The sequence below is a fragment of the Tachysurus vachellii genome, chromosome 20 (genome assembly GCF_030014155.1).
Source record: "Tachysurus vachellii isolate PV-2020 chromosome 20, HZAU_Pvac_v1, whole genome shotgun sequence".
In the NCBI taxonomy this organism is placed as follows: domain Eukaryota; kingdom Metazoa; phylum Chordata; class Actinopteri; order Siluriformes; family Bagridae; genus Tachysurus; species Tachysurus vachellii.
In genome coordinates, this window is record NC_083479.1 from 20,915,978 (window position 1) to 20,930,977 (window position 15,000).

At 40.0% G+C, this 15,000-nt stretch overlaps 1 protein-coding gene across 3 annotated transcripts in view; it reads left to right on the forward strand.

Moving 5' to 3' along the window:
• LOC132863008 (rab GTPase-activating protein 1) overlaps nt 1-15,000 on the forward strand; it is a 95,462-nt gene that overhangs the window by 24,359 nt on the left and 56,103 nt on the right. For all 3 annotated transcript variants that reach the window (XM_060895513.1, XM_060895512.1, XM_060895514.1), the window contains 2 exons: nt 681-774; nt 10,212-10,362. In XM_060895513.1, coding sequence (XP_060751496.1) covers nt 681-774; nt 10,212-10,362 — 245 coding nt within the window. The remainder of the gene's footprint in view (nt 1-680; nt 775-10,211; nt 10,363-15,000) is intronic.

Here is a 15,000-nt window from a genome sequence, read left to right on the forward strand (position 1 = left end):
GCTTGGATTTGTGTACATGAGTTCATCTTGCTTTAATAATCAATTATTCTGTATATTTAAACACACGTATACAGAGATCTCTGTTTACACACGTGGGACAAATCAGAACCAGACACAAAACGAAGTCCAGTTTAATTACACTGCACTGTGTTCTGTTATTCTTCACTATTACTTCTTCTCATTCTTTTCCTCCTCCTCCTTTTTCTCATTGTTGTTGTTCTCCTTCATCTCATCTTTATCCTTCTTCTCATCGCTCTTATTCTTCTCCACCTTCTTTTTTTTCTTTCTTCTCCTCATTCTCATCCATTGTCTCATTCTTCTTTTCATTCTCCTACTCTTCTTTTTCTTCTTCTTTCTTGTCTTCCTTTTCGTCGTCTTCTCCTTCACCTGCTCCTGTTCGTTCTTCTTCTTTTGCTTCTTCTGTTTTTCCTCTAACTCCTTCTGTAATTTCTTTCCTTCTTCTTCTATGTTGTTGTCTGCTGCATCTCTTTTCTTCTGCTTCTCCCGCGTGTCCTCTTTAACTCTTCCTCCATCCTTCTTCTCTATCTTCATCTTCTTTGTCATCTTCTTCCCGTTCCTTTTCTCCTCTTCCTCCTCCTCCTCCTGTATTTAAAAGTTTTCAGGTGGAATCCTTTCTAAAGTATTTAGAATAGAAATGTTTTCCTCTTTTCCTCTCACAGATAACGACGAGCCACTGCTGAGCGGTTCTGGAGACGTATCTAAAGAGTGTGCTGAGAAGATTTTGGAGACGTGGGGAGACCTTCTGTCCAAATGGTGAGTCCTTCTATACAGCCAAAGCTTAGATTCGACCAAATGACAAGCAACAAAAATTAAATTAATCATAAATAGAATTCTTGATTCCCACCTCCCCCTTGTGTGTGTGGAGTTTGCATGTTCTCCACGTGCCTTGGGGGTTTCCTCCGGGTACTCCGGTTTCCTCCCCCGGTCCAAAGACATGCATGGTAGGTTGATTGGCATCTCTGGAAAATTGTCCGTAGTGTGTGATTGTGTGAGTGAATGAGTGTGTGTGTGTGTGTGTGTGTGCCCTGTGATGGGTTGGCACTCCGTCCAGGGTGTATCCTGCCTTGATGCCCGATGACGCCTGAGATAGGCACAGGCTCCCCGTGACCCGAGGTAGTTCGGATAAGCGGTAGAAGATGAATGAATGAATAAATAGAATTCGTTAATCTAAGGCTAATGATTTTACTCATTATTCAAAGAAGATTTGATCTGTTTATTTTCATGTATTTCTTTTATTTCATATTTTATTCTCTTCCTCCGTTCTGCATTTTCCTGCTTCTTTTCTTCTTCCTCCCTTTTTTTCTTTTTTCTTTTCCTCACTCCAATTCTTTTCTTCTTCTTTTCCTGCCTGTTTGTTCTTTTTTTTTTCTTTTTGTTTCTCCTCTTGTTCCTCCACCTTCTTCTTCTTTTCCACTTTCTCTTGCCTTGTTATTTTTATCTTTCTTCCTTTCTGCTTTTTTTCTGGTTCTTCTTCTTCCTCTTTCTTTATTCTCCTCCTAACCATTGTGTACATTCTGTACATATGTATATTTATACTGTATACTTGTTATTTTTACACTTATCTTATTTCTATCAAATTTAGATAGAGGTTTAGGGTGCGCAAACTTTTGCCCTCAGCTGTATATGAATTGTGCTGAATCTGTTTTTTTTTTTTTTTTTAAATAACGAGAGCATCACAAAAATAAAACTAAGGTTTGCTGAGTTGATTTGGTAGCTGTGTGTGTGTGTGTGTGTGTGTGTGTGTGTGTGTGTGTGTGTGTGAGAGAGAGAGAGAGATGGTGTGTGTGAGAGATGGTGTGTGTGAGAGATGGTGTGTGTGAGAGATGGTGTGTGAGCTGGTGTGTGTGTGAGATGGTGTGTGTGTGTGTGCAGGTCATACTGCTCAAGGACAATGCAGTAGTGGCCCACAGACACACACACACACACAGGTGTAAATCCACTGTCCTTTAGGACTTTTAAACATTTACACACTGGAAACCGCTGGACGTCAAACACCGTCTTATCTTCTTACGTCACATTCACTTTTTCACCATCAACATGAGATGTGTCTTTCTCAGACACACACACACACAGGCACACACACAGACATCTAATTTAGAATTCGTTCACGAGAGGGAAATAAGGAAGAGGAAGGAGAGGGAGAGAGAATGAAAGGAGGGATGTTCAGAGCCAGATAAGGGTCTTATTATAAAGATTATTTCCACCACCATTACTCTCATTGTTCTTAATCAAAACCTCAAGATTAATCCAATTAAAAAAGCTCCGGGATTTAATTATAGACTGCGGACATGCTGTGTGTGAGAGTGTGTGTGAGAGTGTGTGTGAGAGTGTGTGTGAGAGTGTGTGTGAGAGTGTGTGTGAGAGTGTGTGTGAGAGTGTGTGTGAGAGTGTGTGTGAGAGTGTGTGTGTGAGAGTGTGTGTGTGAGAGTGTGTGTGTGAGAGTGTGTGTGTGAGAGTGTGTGTGTGAGAGTGTGTGTGTGAGAGTGTGTGTGTGAGAGTGTGTGTGTGAGAGTGTGTGTGTGAGAGTGTGTGTGTGAGAGTGTGTGTGTGTGAGAGTGTGTGTGTGTGAGAGTGTGTGTGTGTGTGTGAGAGAGAGTGTGTGTGTGTGAGAGAGAGTGTGTGTGTGTGAGTGAGAGTGTGTGTGTGAGTGAGAGTGTGTGTGTGTGAGTGAGAGTGTGTGTGTGTGAGTGAGAGTGTGTGTGTGTGAGTGAGAGTGTGTGTGTGTGAGTGAGAGTGTGTGTGTGTGAGTGAGAGTGTGTGTGTGTGAGTGAGAGTGTGTGTGTGTGAGTGAGAGTGTGTGTGTGTGAGTGAGAGTGTGTGTGTGTGAGTGAGAGTGTGTGTGTGTGAGTGAGAGTGTGTGTGTGTGAGTGAGAGTGTGTGTGTGTGAGTGAGAGTGTGTGTGTGTGAGTGAGAGTGTGTGTGTGTGTGTGTGGTCCCATGTGCTCCCAGTCACAGACCATATACATGTTTGCTTTCCTCTTGTTATACTTGCAGACAGTTTTTGAAGGAACTCAGTAGGTAAGTTGTTGTTGGTGAACATATTACTCAGTAGGTAACATGTTGGAGAACTAACCACATATCTTCTGTGGATGTTGGCTGCCTCAGAACTTCATGGAATCTTAGACAATCTTGAAGATGTTGAGATCAGGGCTTTATGGGGCAGACCATCACTTCCAGGACTCCTTGTTCTTCTGTAGGTAGAAACGAGCCCTAAACTTACCAGGAACCTCCACCATGCCTTCACTGTTGCCTGCAGACACTCGTTGTACCGCTCTCCATCTTTCTGATGAACAACCTGCCTCTTGCTCCTCCTGTTGACTCATCAGTCTGGGGACCTGCTGCTGTTTTTCTGCAGCCCAGTTCCTATGATTTTGTGATTCCATGTCAGAGGTCTTGCTTTTCTGCCACAATTCATCCATGAAGATCTGGCCAGACTTCTCCAGACAGAAGATGGGTGTTCCTGGGTTCCTCTGGTTTCCTCCAGATCTTTGTTGATGGCACTGCTGGACATCTTCCAGTGTTGAAGGGAAGTAAGTGTGATGTGTCCTTTATCTGCTGCGACGTTCCTCAGCATTGCCTGTTTCTTTGTGCTTCTTCAAAATAGCTTGAAGAGCACATCCTGAAACTCCAGTTTGCTTTGAACTCTTTCCTAGGAGAGACGTTGCTGATGCAGTAGAAGTACCATGTGTCCGGTTCCTTGTCTTGTCGTCGTGTTTGACGACACAATCGTTTATTAAGTAGATTTATTCGTAAAACGGTTTTACACATTTATACGAGGACTTTGGAGAAACGATCATATCCTTCTCCTGCTCCTGAGTGTGTGAACAGTTTTTAAAAATGAGTTTCATTGATCTTTTCAGACTTTGTTTTGTTCGGTTTTTAAGATCAGAAACCGTTTCGGGAATTTATAACACAAGTCATGTGAGTACAACATTATAACACATAAGTCATGTGAATACGACATTATAACACAAGTCATGTGAGTACAACATTATAACACAAGTCATGTGAATACGACATTATAACACAAGTCATGTGAGTACAACATTATAACACAAGTCATGTGAATACAACATTTATAACACAAGTCATGTGAATACGACATTATAACACAAGTCATGTGAATACAACATTATAACACAAGTCATGTGAATACGACATTATAACACAAGTCATGTGAATACAACATTTATAACACAAGTCATGTGAATACGACATTATAACACAAGTCATGTGAATACAACATTTATAACACAAGTCATGTGAATACGACATTATAACACAAGTCATGTGAATACAACATTATAACACAAGTCATGTGAATACGACATTATAACACAAGTCATGTGAATACGACTTTATAACACACAAGTCATGTGAATACAACATTATAACACAAGTCATGTGAATACAACATTATAACACAAGTCATGTGAATACGACATTATAACACAAGTCATGTGAATACGACTTTATAACACAAGTCATGTGAATACGACTTTATAACACAAGTCATGTGAATACGACATTTATAACACAAGTCATGTGAATACAACATTATAACACACAAGTCATGTGAATACAACATTATAACACAAGTCATGTGAATACAACATTATAACACATAAGTCATGTGAATACGACATTTATAACACAAGTCATGTGAATGCAACATTATAACACAAGTCATGTGAATACAACATTATAACACACAAGTCATGTGAATACAACATTATAACACAAGTCATGTGAATACAACATTATAACACATAAGTCATGTGAATACGACATTTATAACACAAGTCATGTGAATGCAACATTATAACACAAGTCATGTGAATACAACATTATAACACACAAGTCATGTGAATACGACATTTATAACACGTCATGTGAATACAACATTATAACACAAGTCATGTGAATACGACATTATAACACATAAGTCATGTGAATACAACATTATAACACAAGTCATGTGAATACAACATTATAACACATAAGTCATGTGAATACGACATTTATAACACAAGTCATGTGAATGCAACATTATAACACAAGTCATGTGAATACAACATTATAACACACAAGTCATGTGAATACGACATTATAACACATAAGTCATGTGAATACGACATTTATAACACGTCATGTGAATACAACATTATAACACAAGTCATGTGAATACGACATTATAACACATAAGTCATGTGAATACAACATTATAACACATAAGTCATGTGAATACGACATTTATAACACAAGTCATGTGAATACGACATTTATAACACAAGTCATGTGAATACGACATTATGACACAAGTCATGTGAATACAACATTATAACACATAAGTCATGTGAATATGACGGTTATAAGTCTAGTAAGCGGTTCTTAAGTCTAGACCAGCAACGTTTTGGTGCTACTTAAGAACCACTTTTCCTGGTTCAGACCCGGTGCTTTGGCTGTCGAAAAAGAAAGAACTGGTTCTAAATTAGGCTCCGAACCAGCACTCAAACTGCCTCGGTGGAAAAGGGGCAAAACTGCCTCGGTGGAAAAGGGGCAAAACTGCCTCAGTGGAAAAGGGGCAGAACTGCCTTGGTGGAAAAGGGGCATTAGTGGATCTGATCGTGTTGAATATGAAATATTTGAATACATTTAAATTCATTCTCTGTGCTGTTGCTGATGCAGTAGAAGTTGCTGATGCAGTAGAAGTACCATGTGTCCGGTTCCTTGTCTTGTCGTCGTGTTTGACGACACAATCGTTTATTAAGTAGATTTATTCGTAAAACGGTTTTACACATTTATACGAGGACTTTGGAGAAACGATCATATCCTTCTCCTGATCCTGAGTGTGTGAACAGTTTTTAAAAATGAGTTTCATTGATCTTTTCAGACTTTTAGTTTTGTTCGGTTTTTAAGATCCGAAACCGTTTTCGGGAATTTATAACACAAGTCATGTGAGTACAACATTATAACACAAGTCATGTGAGTACAACATTATAACACATAAGTCATGTGAATACGACATTATAACACAAGTCATGTGAGTACAACATTATAACACACAAGTCATGTGAATACGACATTTATAACACAAGTCATGTGAATACGACATTATAACACATAAGTCATGTGAATACGACATTTATAACACAAGTCATGTGAATACAACATTATAACACAAGTCATGTGAATACAACATTATAACACAAGTCATGTGAATACGACATTATAACACATAAGTCATGTGAATACAACATTATAACACACAAGTCATGTGAATACAACATTATAACACAAGTCATGTGAGTACAACATTATAACACATAAGTCATGTGAATACGACATTATAACACAAGTCATGTGAGTACAACATTATAACACACAAGTCATGTGAATACGACATTTATAACACAAGTCATGTGAATACGACATTATAACACATAAGTCATGTGAATACGACATTTATAACACAAGTCATGTGAATACAACATTATAACACAAGTCATGTGAATACAACATTATAACACAAGTCATGTGAATACGACATTATAACACATAAGTCATGTGAATACAACATTATAACACACAAGTCATGTGAATACAACATTATAACACAAGTCATGTGAGTACGACATTATAACACATAAGTCATGTGAATACAACATTATAACACACAAGTCATGTGAATACAACATTATAACACAAGTCATGTGAGTACAACATTATAACACATAAGTCATGTGAATACGACATTATAACACAAGTCATGTGAGTACAACATTATAACACACAAGTCATGTGAATACGACATTTATAACACAAGTCATGTGAATACGACATTATAACACATAAGTCATGTGAATACGACATTTATAACACAAGTCATGTGAATACAACATTATAACACAAGTCATGTGAATACAACATTATAACACAAGTCATGTGAATACGACATTATAACACAAGTCATGTGAGTACAACATTATAACACACAAGTCATGTGAATACGACATTTATAACACAAGTCATGTGAATACGACATTATAACACATAAGTCATGTGAATACGACATTTATAACACAAGTCATGTGAATACAACATTATAACACAAGTCATGTGAATACAACATTATAACACAAGTCATGTGAATACGACATTATAACACAAGTCATGTGAATACGACATTATAACACATAAGTCATGTGAATACGACATTTATAACACAAGTCATGTGAATACAACATTATAACACAAGTCATGTGAATACGACATTATAACACATAAGTCATGTGAATACAACATTATAACACATAAGTCATGTGAATACGACATTATAACACATAAGTCATGTGAATACAACATTATAACACATAAGTCATGTGAATACAACATTATAAAACAAGTCATGTGAATACGACATTATAACACATAAGTCATGTGAATACAACATTATAACACATAAGTCATGTGAATACGACATTATAACACATAAGTCATGTGAATACAACATTATAACACATAAGTCATGTGAATACAACATTATAACTCAAGTCATGTGAATACGACATTATAACACAAGTCATGTGAATACGACATTTATAACACAAGTCATGAGAATACGACATTATAACACAAGTCATGTGAATACGACATTATAACACGTCATGTGAATACGACATTTATAACACAAGTCATGTGAATACGACATTATAACACAAGTCATGTGAATACGACATTATAACACAAGTCATGTGAATACGACATTTATAACACAAGTCATGTGAATACAACATTATAACAAGTCATGTGAATACGACATTATAACACATAAGTCATGTGAATACAACATTATAACACAAGTCATGTGAATACAACATTATAACACAAGTCATGTGAATACAACATTATAACACAAGTCATGTGAATACGACATTTATAACACAAGTCATGTGAATACGACATTTATAACACGTCATGTGAATACGACATTTATAACAAGTCATGCGAATACGACTTTATAACACAAGTCATGCGAATACGACTTTATAACACAAGTCATGTGAATACGACTTTATAACACAAGTCATGTGAATATGACTTTATAACACATAATTCATGTGAATACGACTTTATAACACAAGTCATGTGAATATGACTTTATGACACGTAATTCATGTGAATACGACATTTATAACACAAGTCATGTGAATACGACATTATAACACAAGTCATGTGAATACGACATTATGACACAAGTCATGTGAATACAACATTATAACACATAAGTCATGTGAATACGACTTTATAACACATAATTCATGTGAATACAACTTTATAACACAAGTCATGTGAATATGACTTTATGACACGTAATTCATGTGAATACGACATTAACACAAGTCATGTGAATACGACATTTATAACACAAGTCATGTGAATACGACATTTATAACACATAATTCATGTGAATACGACTTTATAACACGTAATTCATGTGAATACGACATTGAGGAAGGAAACTATGTGACCTGACTGATAAACCCTTGACTTCATAAACGATATGTTCCTGAAAACGGAAGTGTGTGTGTGTGTGTGTGTGTGTGTGTGAGAGAGAGTGTGTGTGTGTAAGCAGGGTCACATGGGTGGAATGTGTGTGACTATAACTTCCTTTTACTGCACATTAATTATTGTGTGTTTTAGTTGTATGTTCAGTCTCAGTGAATGTAGCAGGTTGCGTAAAACGAATAAACCGAACTCAACACTCGGCGCCTGAACACTTTCATGTTTTAACCATCACTTCCTGCACGACATTCCTAAATTTATTATACCCCTTTTCCACCAGAAAGAGCTGGGTGCTGGTTCAGAGCTAGTCCTGGTGCTGGTTCTAAGTTGGTTCCACTGGTGAACCTTCTAAGAACCGGTTTGCCTTTCCATCAGTTAGAGAGCATCACAGAGCCGAGTCTGACGTCACTGTATACGTGTCACGTTACACAGCAACGTTAGCACAGCAGCGACAAACACAAATACATCAACAATGGTGGATGTTGCTTTACTGTTAATGCTCATGGCTTTGTGAACCTACATTAACACCCAAACGTGACGAATCCAACGTGTACGTGCAGCTCCATGTAATCTGTATAAACGGAGGTTGTAATGGAGAAAGTACATAACGTTATTTTATCATTAACACAGAAAAAAGTTAGCCTTAGCATGTAGCTACCTACTATCATGTGTGCTGATAATGTATCATATCGCGGTAAAGTAAAAGTGTATTAAACATTAGTATACTTAAGGTACATTATCTAACATTAGCCCCGCCCACAGCCCCGCCCACAGCCCCTGACACAAGCGGTTCTTAAGTCTAGACCAGCAACGTTTTGGTGCTACTTAAGAACCACTTTTCCTGGTTCAGAGCCGGTGCTTTGGCTGTCGAAAAAGAAAGAACTGGTTCTAAATTAGGCTCCGAACCAGCACTCAAACTGCCTCGGTGGAAAAGGGGCAAAACTGCCTCGGTGGAAAAGGGGCAAAACTGCCTCAGTGGAAAAGGGGCAGAACTGCCTTGGTGGAAAAGGGGCATTAGTGGATCTGATCGTGTTGAATATGAAATATTTGAATACATTTAAATTCATTCTCTGTGCTGTCGAGTTTAACTACACATCTGAGTGAACGTTCTGTGATCACACGCGGGTCAGCGGAGGGTCCTCGTGGTTCGGCTGTTTCTATACAAACAATAACGTGCTAGAACGAGTGTTTTAAACTTGTGATTGACAGCTGAATTAATCAACACCTTACGATCGGTTCAGTTTAAGAGTTGATGTGGGATGTGGTAGCCTAGCGGTTAAGGTGTCGGGATACCAATCGGAAGGTTGTGAGTTCGATTCCTACGTCCACCAAGCTGCCACTGCTGGGCCCCTGAGCAAGGCCCTTAACCCTCAGTTACTCAGTTGTATAAAAATGAGATAAAATGTAAGTCGCTCTGGATAAGTGCGTCTGCTAAATGCTGTAAATGTAAATGTCTGTGGTGTAAAGAGGGCAGAATTTAGATCGGATGATGGTGCTGACAGGAAGTTAAAGTTTTAATGCAACAGGTCTGTAGTAGATCATTTAAATAAGTTATTAAAGCTTGAACACCGTCTGCAACAACAGCTGCTAGACTCAAGCTTCCGGTTTGAATTTTTCTCTCTCAGGCACATGAACCTGGCAGTACGACCCAAACCGCTCCCGGCGCTCGTCCGCAGCGGTATCCCCGAAGCCCTCAGGGGAGAGGTGTGGCAACTCCTGGCTGGTTGCCATAACAACGACCATCAGGTGGAGGAGTACCGCACGCTCATTACAAAGGTAAGCCTAAGGTTTTTACTATTTGACTCAGACCCTAACTCAAAGTAGATGAAGTCTAATCTAAGCAGATGTACAGGGGCGGATACGCCATCTGTCTGATCTCTCTGGGGAACAGTAATGCTCATCAGACTTCAGAACTGGGTTTTATCGGATTCAGGCTCGGAAACTATCATCACAGGATGAGAAAAAAATGCACAGAGACTTAATATTCATTTTTCTTGTTTTCAAACAATCTAAATTTGTTTATGGAACTCGAATGAATGAAATGACTTCGAACAATCCAGATTATCGTCGCTGTCAGACGGAATCCTCGTATCTCCAAAACCGTTATTTTTCAGGAAATTAAAAAAACTCCGTACCTTATCTGCAGTGCACAGGGTTTAGTCCGCGTTGCAGTGGATTGTCTTGCGCTAAATTCCTGTCCTCAGACGAGCACCAGAACTAGCGGGGGTCAAGATTTTTTTTTCTTTGAGCCCAGTGTTTTGAAGACATTTACCTCAGAAGACGTGTTGATTCGTTGCGACTCTTCTTGAGGAGAAATATGCCGTGAAGCTCTCCCACGGAATGAGGAAGAGGTGGACAGTTGAAGTGTCCAATGGAGTTATGAGATTAGCGCTCAAGCTATTTTCAAGACTTTAGATTGGTTAATAACTTGTAAAAATAACTGACCCACGTGGGGACTGACCAATAGCATCCATATGTGAAAAAATATGAAATTGTCCAAATTTGGACATACGAGGTTTCCGCCCGACAGCGACGATATGTAACTCTGCTTACTGGGTGGATTACAGATTAGCGTTAGTTTTTACCATAGATACTGTACAGTATATAAACAATATGGATCGCTGCAGATCATCTGTTATTGAACGGCTCCTGCTTCAAATCCCAGAAGGATTTTGGAATTTTATTCTTTCAGATTCTTTCGAGTTCTCAAACTCTTTAATGAGGTTCTTGGTCAGGAACCAGCACTTTCTCCATCTTCTCCTTAACGGTGTGTGAAAGACTCCCTGACTTTTCTTCTTTACAGGTGTGTGTCTGTGTGTGTGTGTGTGTGTGTGTGCTTCTCGTCTATTTCCATTTAGATCCGTTTAACCTCTAGTCTGTCTTGCCTTTTTATTTCCCTCTTTCCCTCTCATTTTGCGTGGTTTTTTCACATCTTTAGTGCCATCAAAAACAAAAAAAACTAAAACTTCCTGAAAGTTTGTCCCAGGCGGTCGACGTCCGCTCTTAGGAAGTGACCGGGCTTTTATGGAAGGCTTAGTCATGTCACAAATGGAGGCATACAAAAGGTGCCTAAACACTGAATAATAAAGGTGTGTGTGTGTGTGTGTGTGTATTTTTACACTTGCTAGTGCAGGTGTTGACTGGTAACACTTTACAGAAACGCTTCCCACGGTCCGGTTTGCAGCGTCTGATTCCCAGGAACGTTTTTATTTATTTATTTTTTTTATACGTAACCTGCCTCGTGTTCTCACTTCCTCTAACTTCCTCTTAACGTAGACGACGTATTTCCGGACGTAGAGCGATTTGATTTGCCCAAATGAGAAAAGTGTTCTGACATTTAGCGTCTCTATGGCGAGTAACATCAGTGTTAATGTGTATCTAAGGTGCTGTTCAGACCTGGTTATTAATATCCTGTAGACAGCTGAAACCAATAGGCCTTTAACGTGTGTCTCAGGTGACCGCTTGTGATCAGATTTCACGCATCATTTCTGCAGGAGGAAGGGTGTTGGTGTGGGTGTTAATCCTGTATGTGTGGCGGTTTGTGCACGATCTGCTCAACAAATTCATTAATGAACAGGACATAAGCTGATGCAAGAAGCTATCTGTTAACCCAACGCTACCATTCAGCTTCATTTCCTAACAGCGGTCACGTATGTTTTAGCTACAGCTAACACACATTTGATTAGCGTATGATTAACATAATGCTTTTGCTTTCATGCTGCACACCTTACATACTCCCCATTGGTGAGGGTTTGACTGACACACCCACACTTTACACTCTAACATAGCAGCATTTACGTACAATCCAAAGTCAACGGTGAGTATGAAGAGGCCAGAGAGAGCTTTCACACCTGTTAACTCATTTGCAGACGTATGTGAAAACATACTTGGCAATAAAGTGAGTGTGTGTGAGTGTCTGTCTGTGTGTGTGTGTCTGTATGCGTCTGTGTGTGTGAGTGTGAGTGTGTCTGTGTGAGTGTGTGTGTCTGTATGCGTCTGTGTGTGTGTGAGTGTCTGTGTGTGTGTGTGAGTGTCTGTGTCTGTATGCGTCTGTGTGTGTGTGAGTGTCTGTGTGTGTGTGTGAGTGTCTGTGTGTGTGTGAGTGTCTGTGTGTGTGTGAGTGTGTCTGTGTGTGTGTGTGTGTGTCTGTGTGTGTGTGTGTGTGTCTGTGTGTGTGTGTGTGTGTCTGTGTGTGTGTGTGTCTGTGTGTGTGTGTGTCTGTGTGTGTGTGTGTCTGTGTGTGTGTGTGTCTGTGTGTGTGTGTGTCTGTGTGTGTGTGTGTGTGTGAGTGTCTGTGTGTGTGTGAGTGTCTGTGTGTGTGTGTGTGTCTGTGTGAGTGTGTGTGTGTGTGTGTCTGTGTGTGTGTGTCTGTGTGTGTGTGTGTGTGTCTGTGTGTGTGTGTGTGTCTGTGTGTGTGAGTGTCTGTGTGTGTGTGTGTGTCTGTGTGAGTGTCTGTGTGAGTGTCTGTGTGAGTGTCTGTGTCTGTGTGTGTGTGAGTGTCTGTGTGTGTGTGAGTGTCTGTGTGTGAGTGTCTGTGTGTGTGTCTGTGTGTGTGTGTGTGAGTGTCTGTGTGTGTGTGTGTGAGTGTCTGTGTGTGTGTGTGAGTGTCTGTGTGTGTGTGTGTGTGTGTGTGTGTGTGTGTGAGTGTCTGTGTGTGTGTGTGTGTGTGTGTGTCTGTGTGTGTGTGTGTGTGTCTGTGTGTGTGTGTGAGTGTCTGTGTGTGTGTGTGAGTGTCTGTGTGTGTGTGTGAGTGTCTGTGTGTGTCTGTGTGAGTGTCTGTGTGTGTCTGTGTGAGTGTCTGTGTGTGTGTGTGAGTGTCTGTGTGTGTGTGTGAGTGTCTGTGTGTGTCTGTGTGAGTGTCTGTGTGTGTCTGTGTGAGTGTCTGTGTGTGTCTGTGTGTGTGTCTGTGTGTGTGTCTGTGTGAGTGTCTGTGTGAGTGTCTGTGTGAGTGTCTGTGTGTGTGTGTGTGTGTGAGAGTGTCTGTGTGTGTGTGTGTGAGAGTGTCTGTGTGTGTGTGTGTGAGAGTGTCTGTGTGTGTGTGTGTGAGAGTGTCTGTGTGTGTGTGTGAGTGTCTGTGTGTGTGTGAGTGTCTGTGTGTGTGTGAGTGTCTGTGTGTGTGTGAGTGTCTGTGTGTGAGTGTCTGTGTGTGAGTGTCTGTGTGTGAGTGTCTGTGTGTGAGTGTCTGTGTGTGAGTGTCTGTGTGTGAGTGTCTGTGTGTGAGTGTCTGTGTGTGAGTGTCTGTGTGTGAGTGTCTGTGTGTGAGTGTCTGTGTGTGAGTGTCTGTGTGTGTGTGTGAGTGTCTGTGTGTGTGAATGTGTGTGTGTGTCTGTGTGTGTGTGTCTGTGAGTGTGTGTGTGTGTGTGTGTGTGTCTGTCAAGTCATGAATGTCAAGTCGAGTCTTTTTTTTAATATTTGTCAAGCAAGTCTCAAATTTGCGACTTAAGTCTGACTCGAGTCAAGCCGAGTCCCCCATCTCTGAATCTTTTAACTCAAGTCCGAGTCAAGTCTCAAATCATGAATGTCAAGTCAAAGTCAAGTCGAGCCTTTTTTAATATTTGTCAAGCAAGACTCAAGTCTCAAATTTGCGACTTAAGTCTGACTCGGGTCAAGTCATATGACTCGAGTCCCCCATCTCTGCCTCTTAGTCACTGGTGAGAAATTATGGCTGATGTGATTATTTTAAAAAAAAGTCTTTGTGGCCTGTGCAGTAAAATCTGTTGAATACAGATGTGTAAAACGAAAGGAAAGATAAAATAAACACTTATAGAAATAAAGGAATAAAGAACAAAAGAAGCATTTTTGCATCTGTTTATTCATTTCTCTTAGATTTGTTTGACAGTTTAAATTTCCAGGACACACCTCATTTCTGCAGTAATACAGCTCTGTCCTTTGGCTCAAATCATGAGGTTTCTACAGTTGAGTTGATTCGGTAGAGTTCGGTTCGGAGCAAACTGAGACCAGCTTCTCTTGTGCCCCTTTTCCACCGAGGCAGTTTTGCCCCTTTTCCACCGAGGCAGTTTTGCCCCTTTTCCACCGAGGCAGTTTTGCCCCTTTTCCACCGAGGCAGTTTGAGTGCTGGTTCGGAGCCTAATTTAGAACCAGTTCTTTCTTTTTCGACAGCCAAAGCACCGGCTCTGAACCAGGAAAAGTGGTTCTTAAGTAGCACCAAAACGTTGCTGGTCTAGACTTAAGAACCGCTTGTGTCAGGGGCTGTGGGCGGGGCTGTGGGCGGGGCTACTGTTAGATAATGTACCTTAAGTATACTAATGTTTAATACACTTTTACTTTACCGCGATATGATACATTATCAGCACACATGATAGTAAGTAGCTACATGCTAAGGCTAATTTTTTTCTGTGTTAATGATAAAATAACGTTATGTACTTTCTCCATTACAACCTCCGTTTATACAGA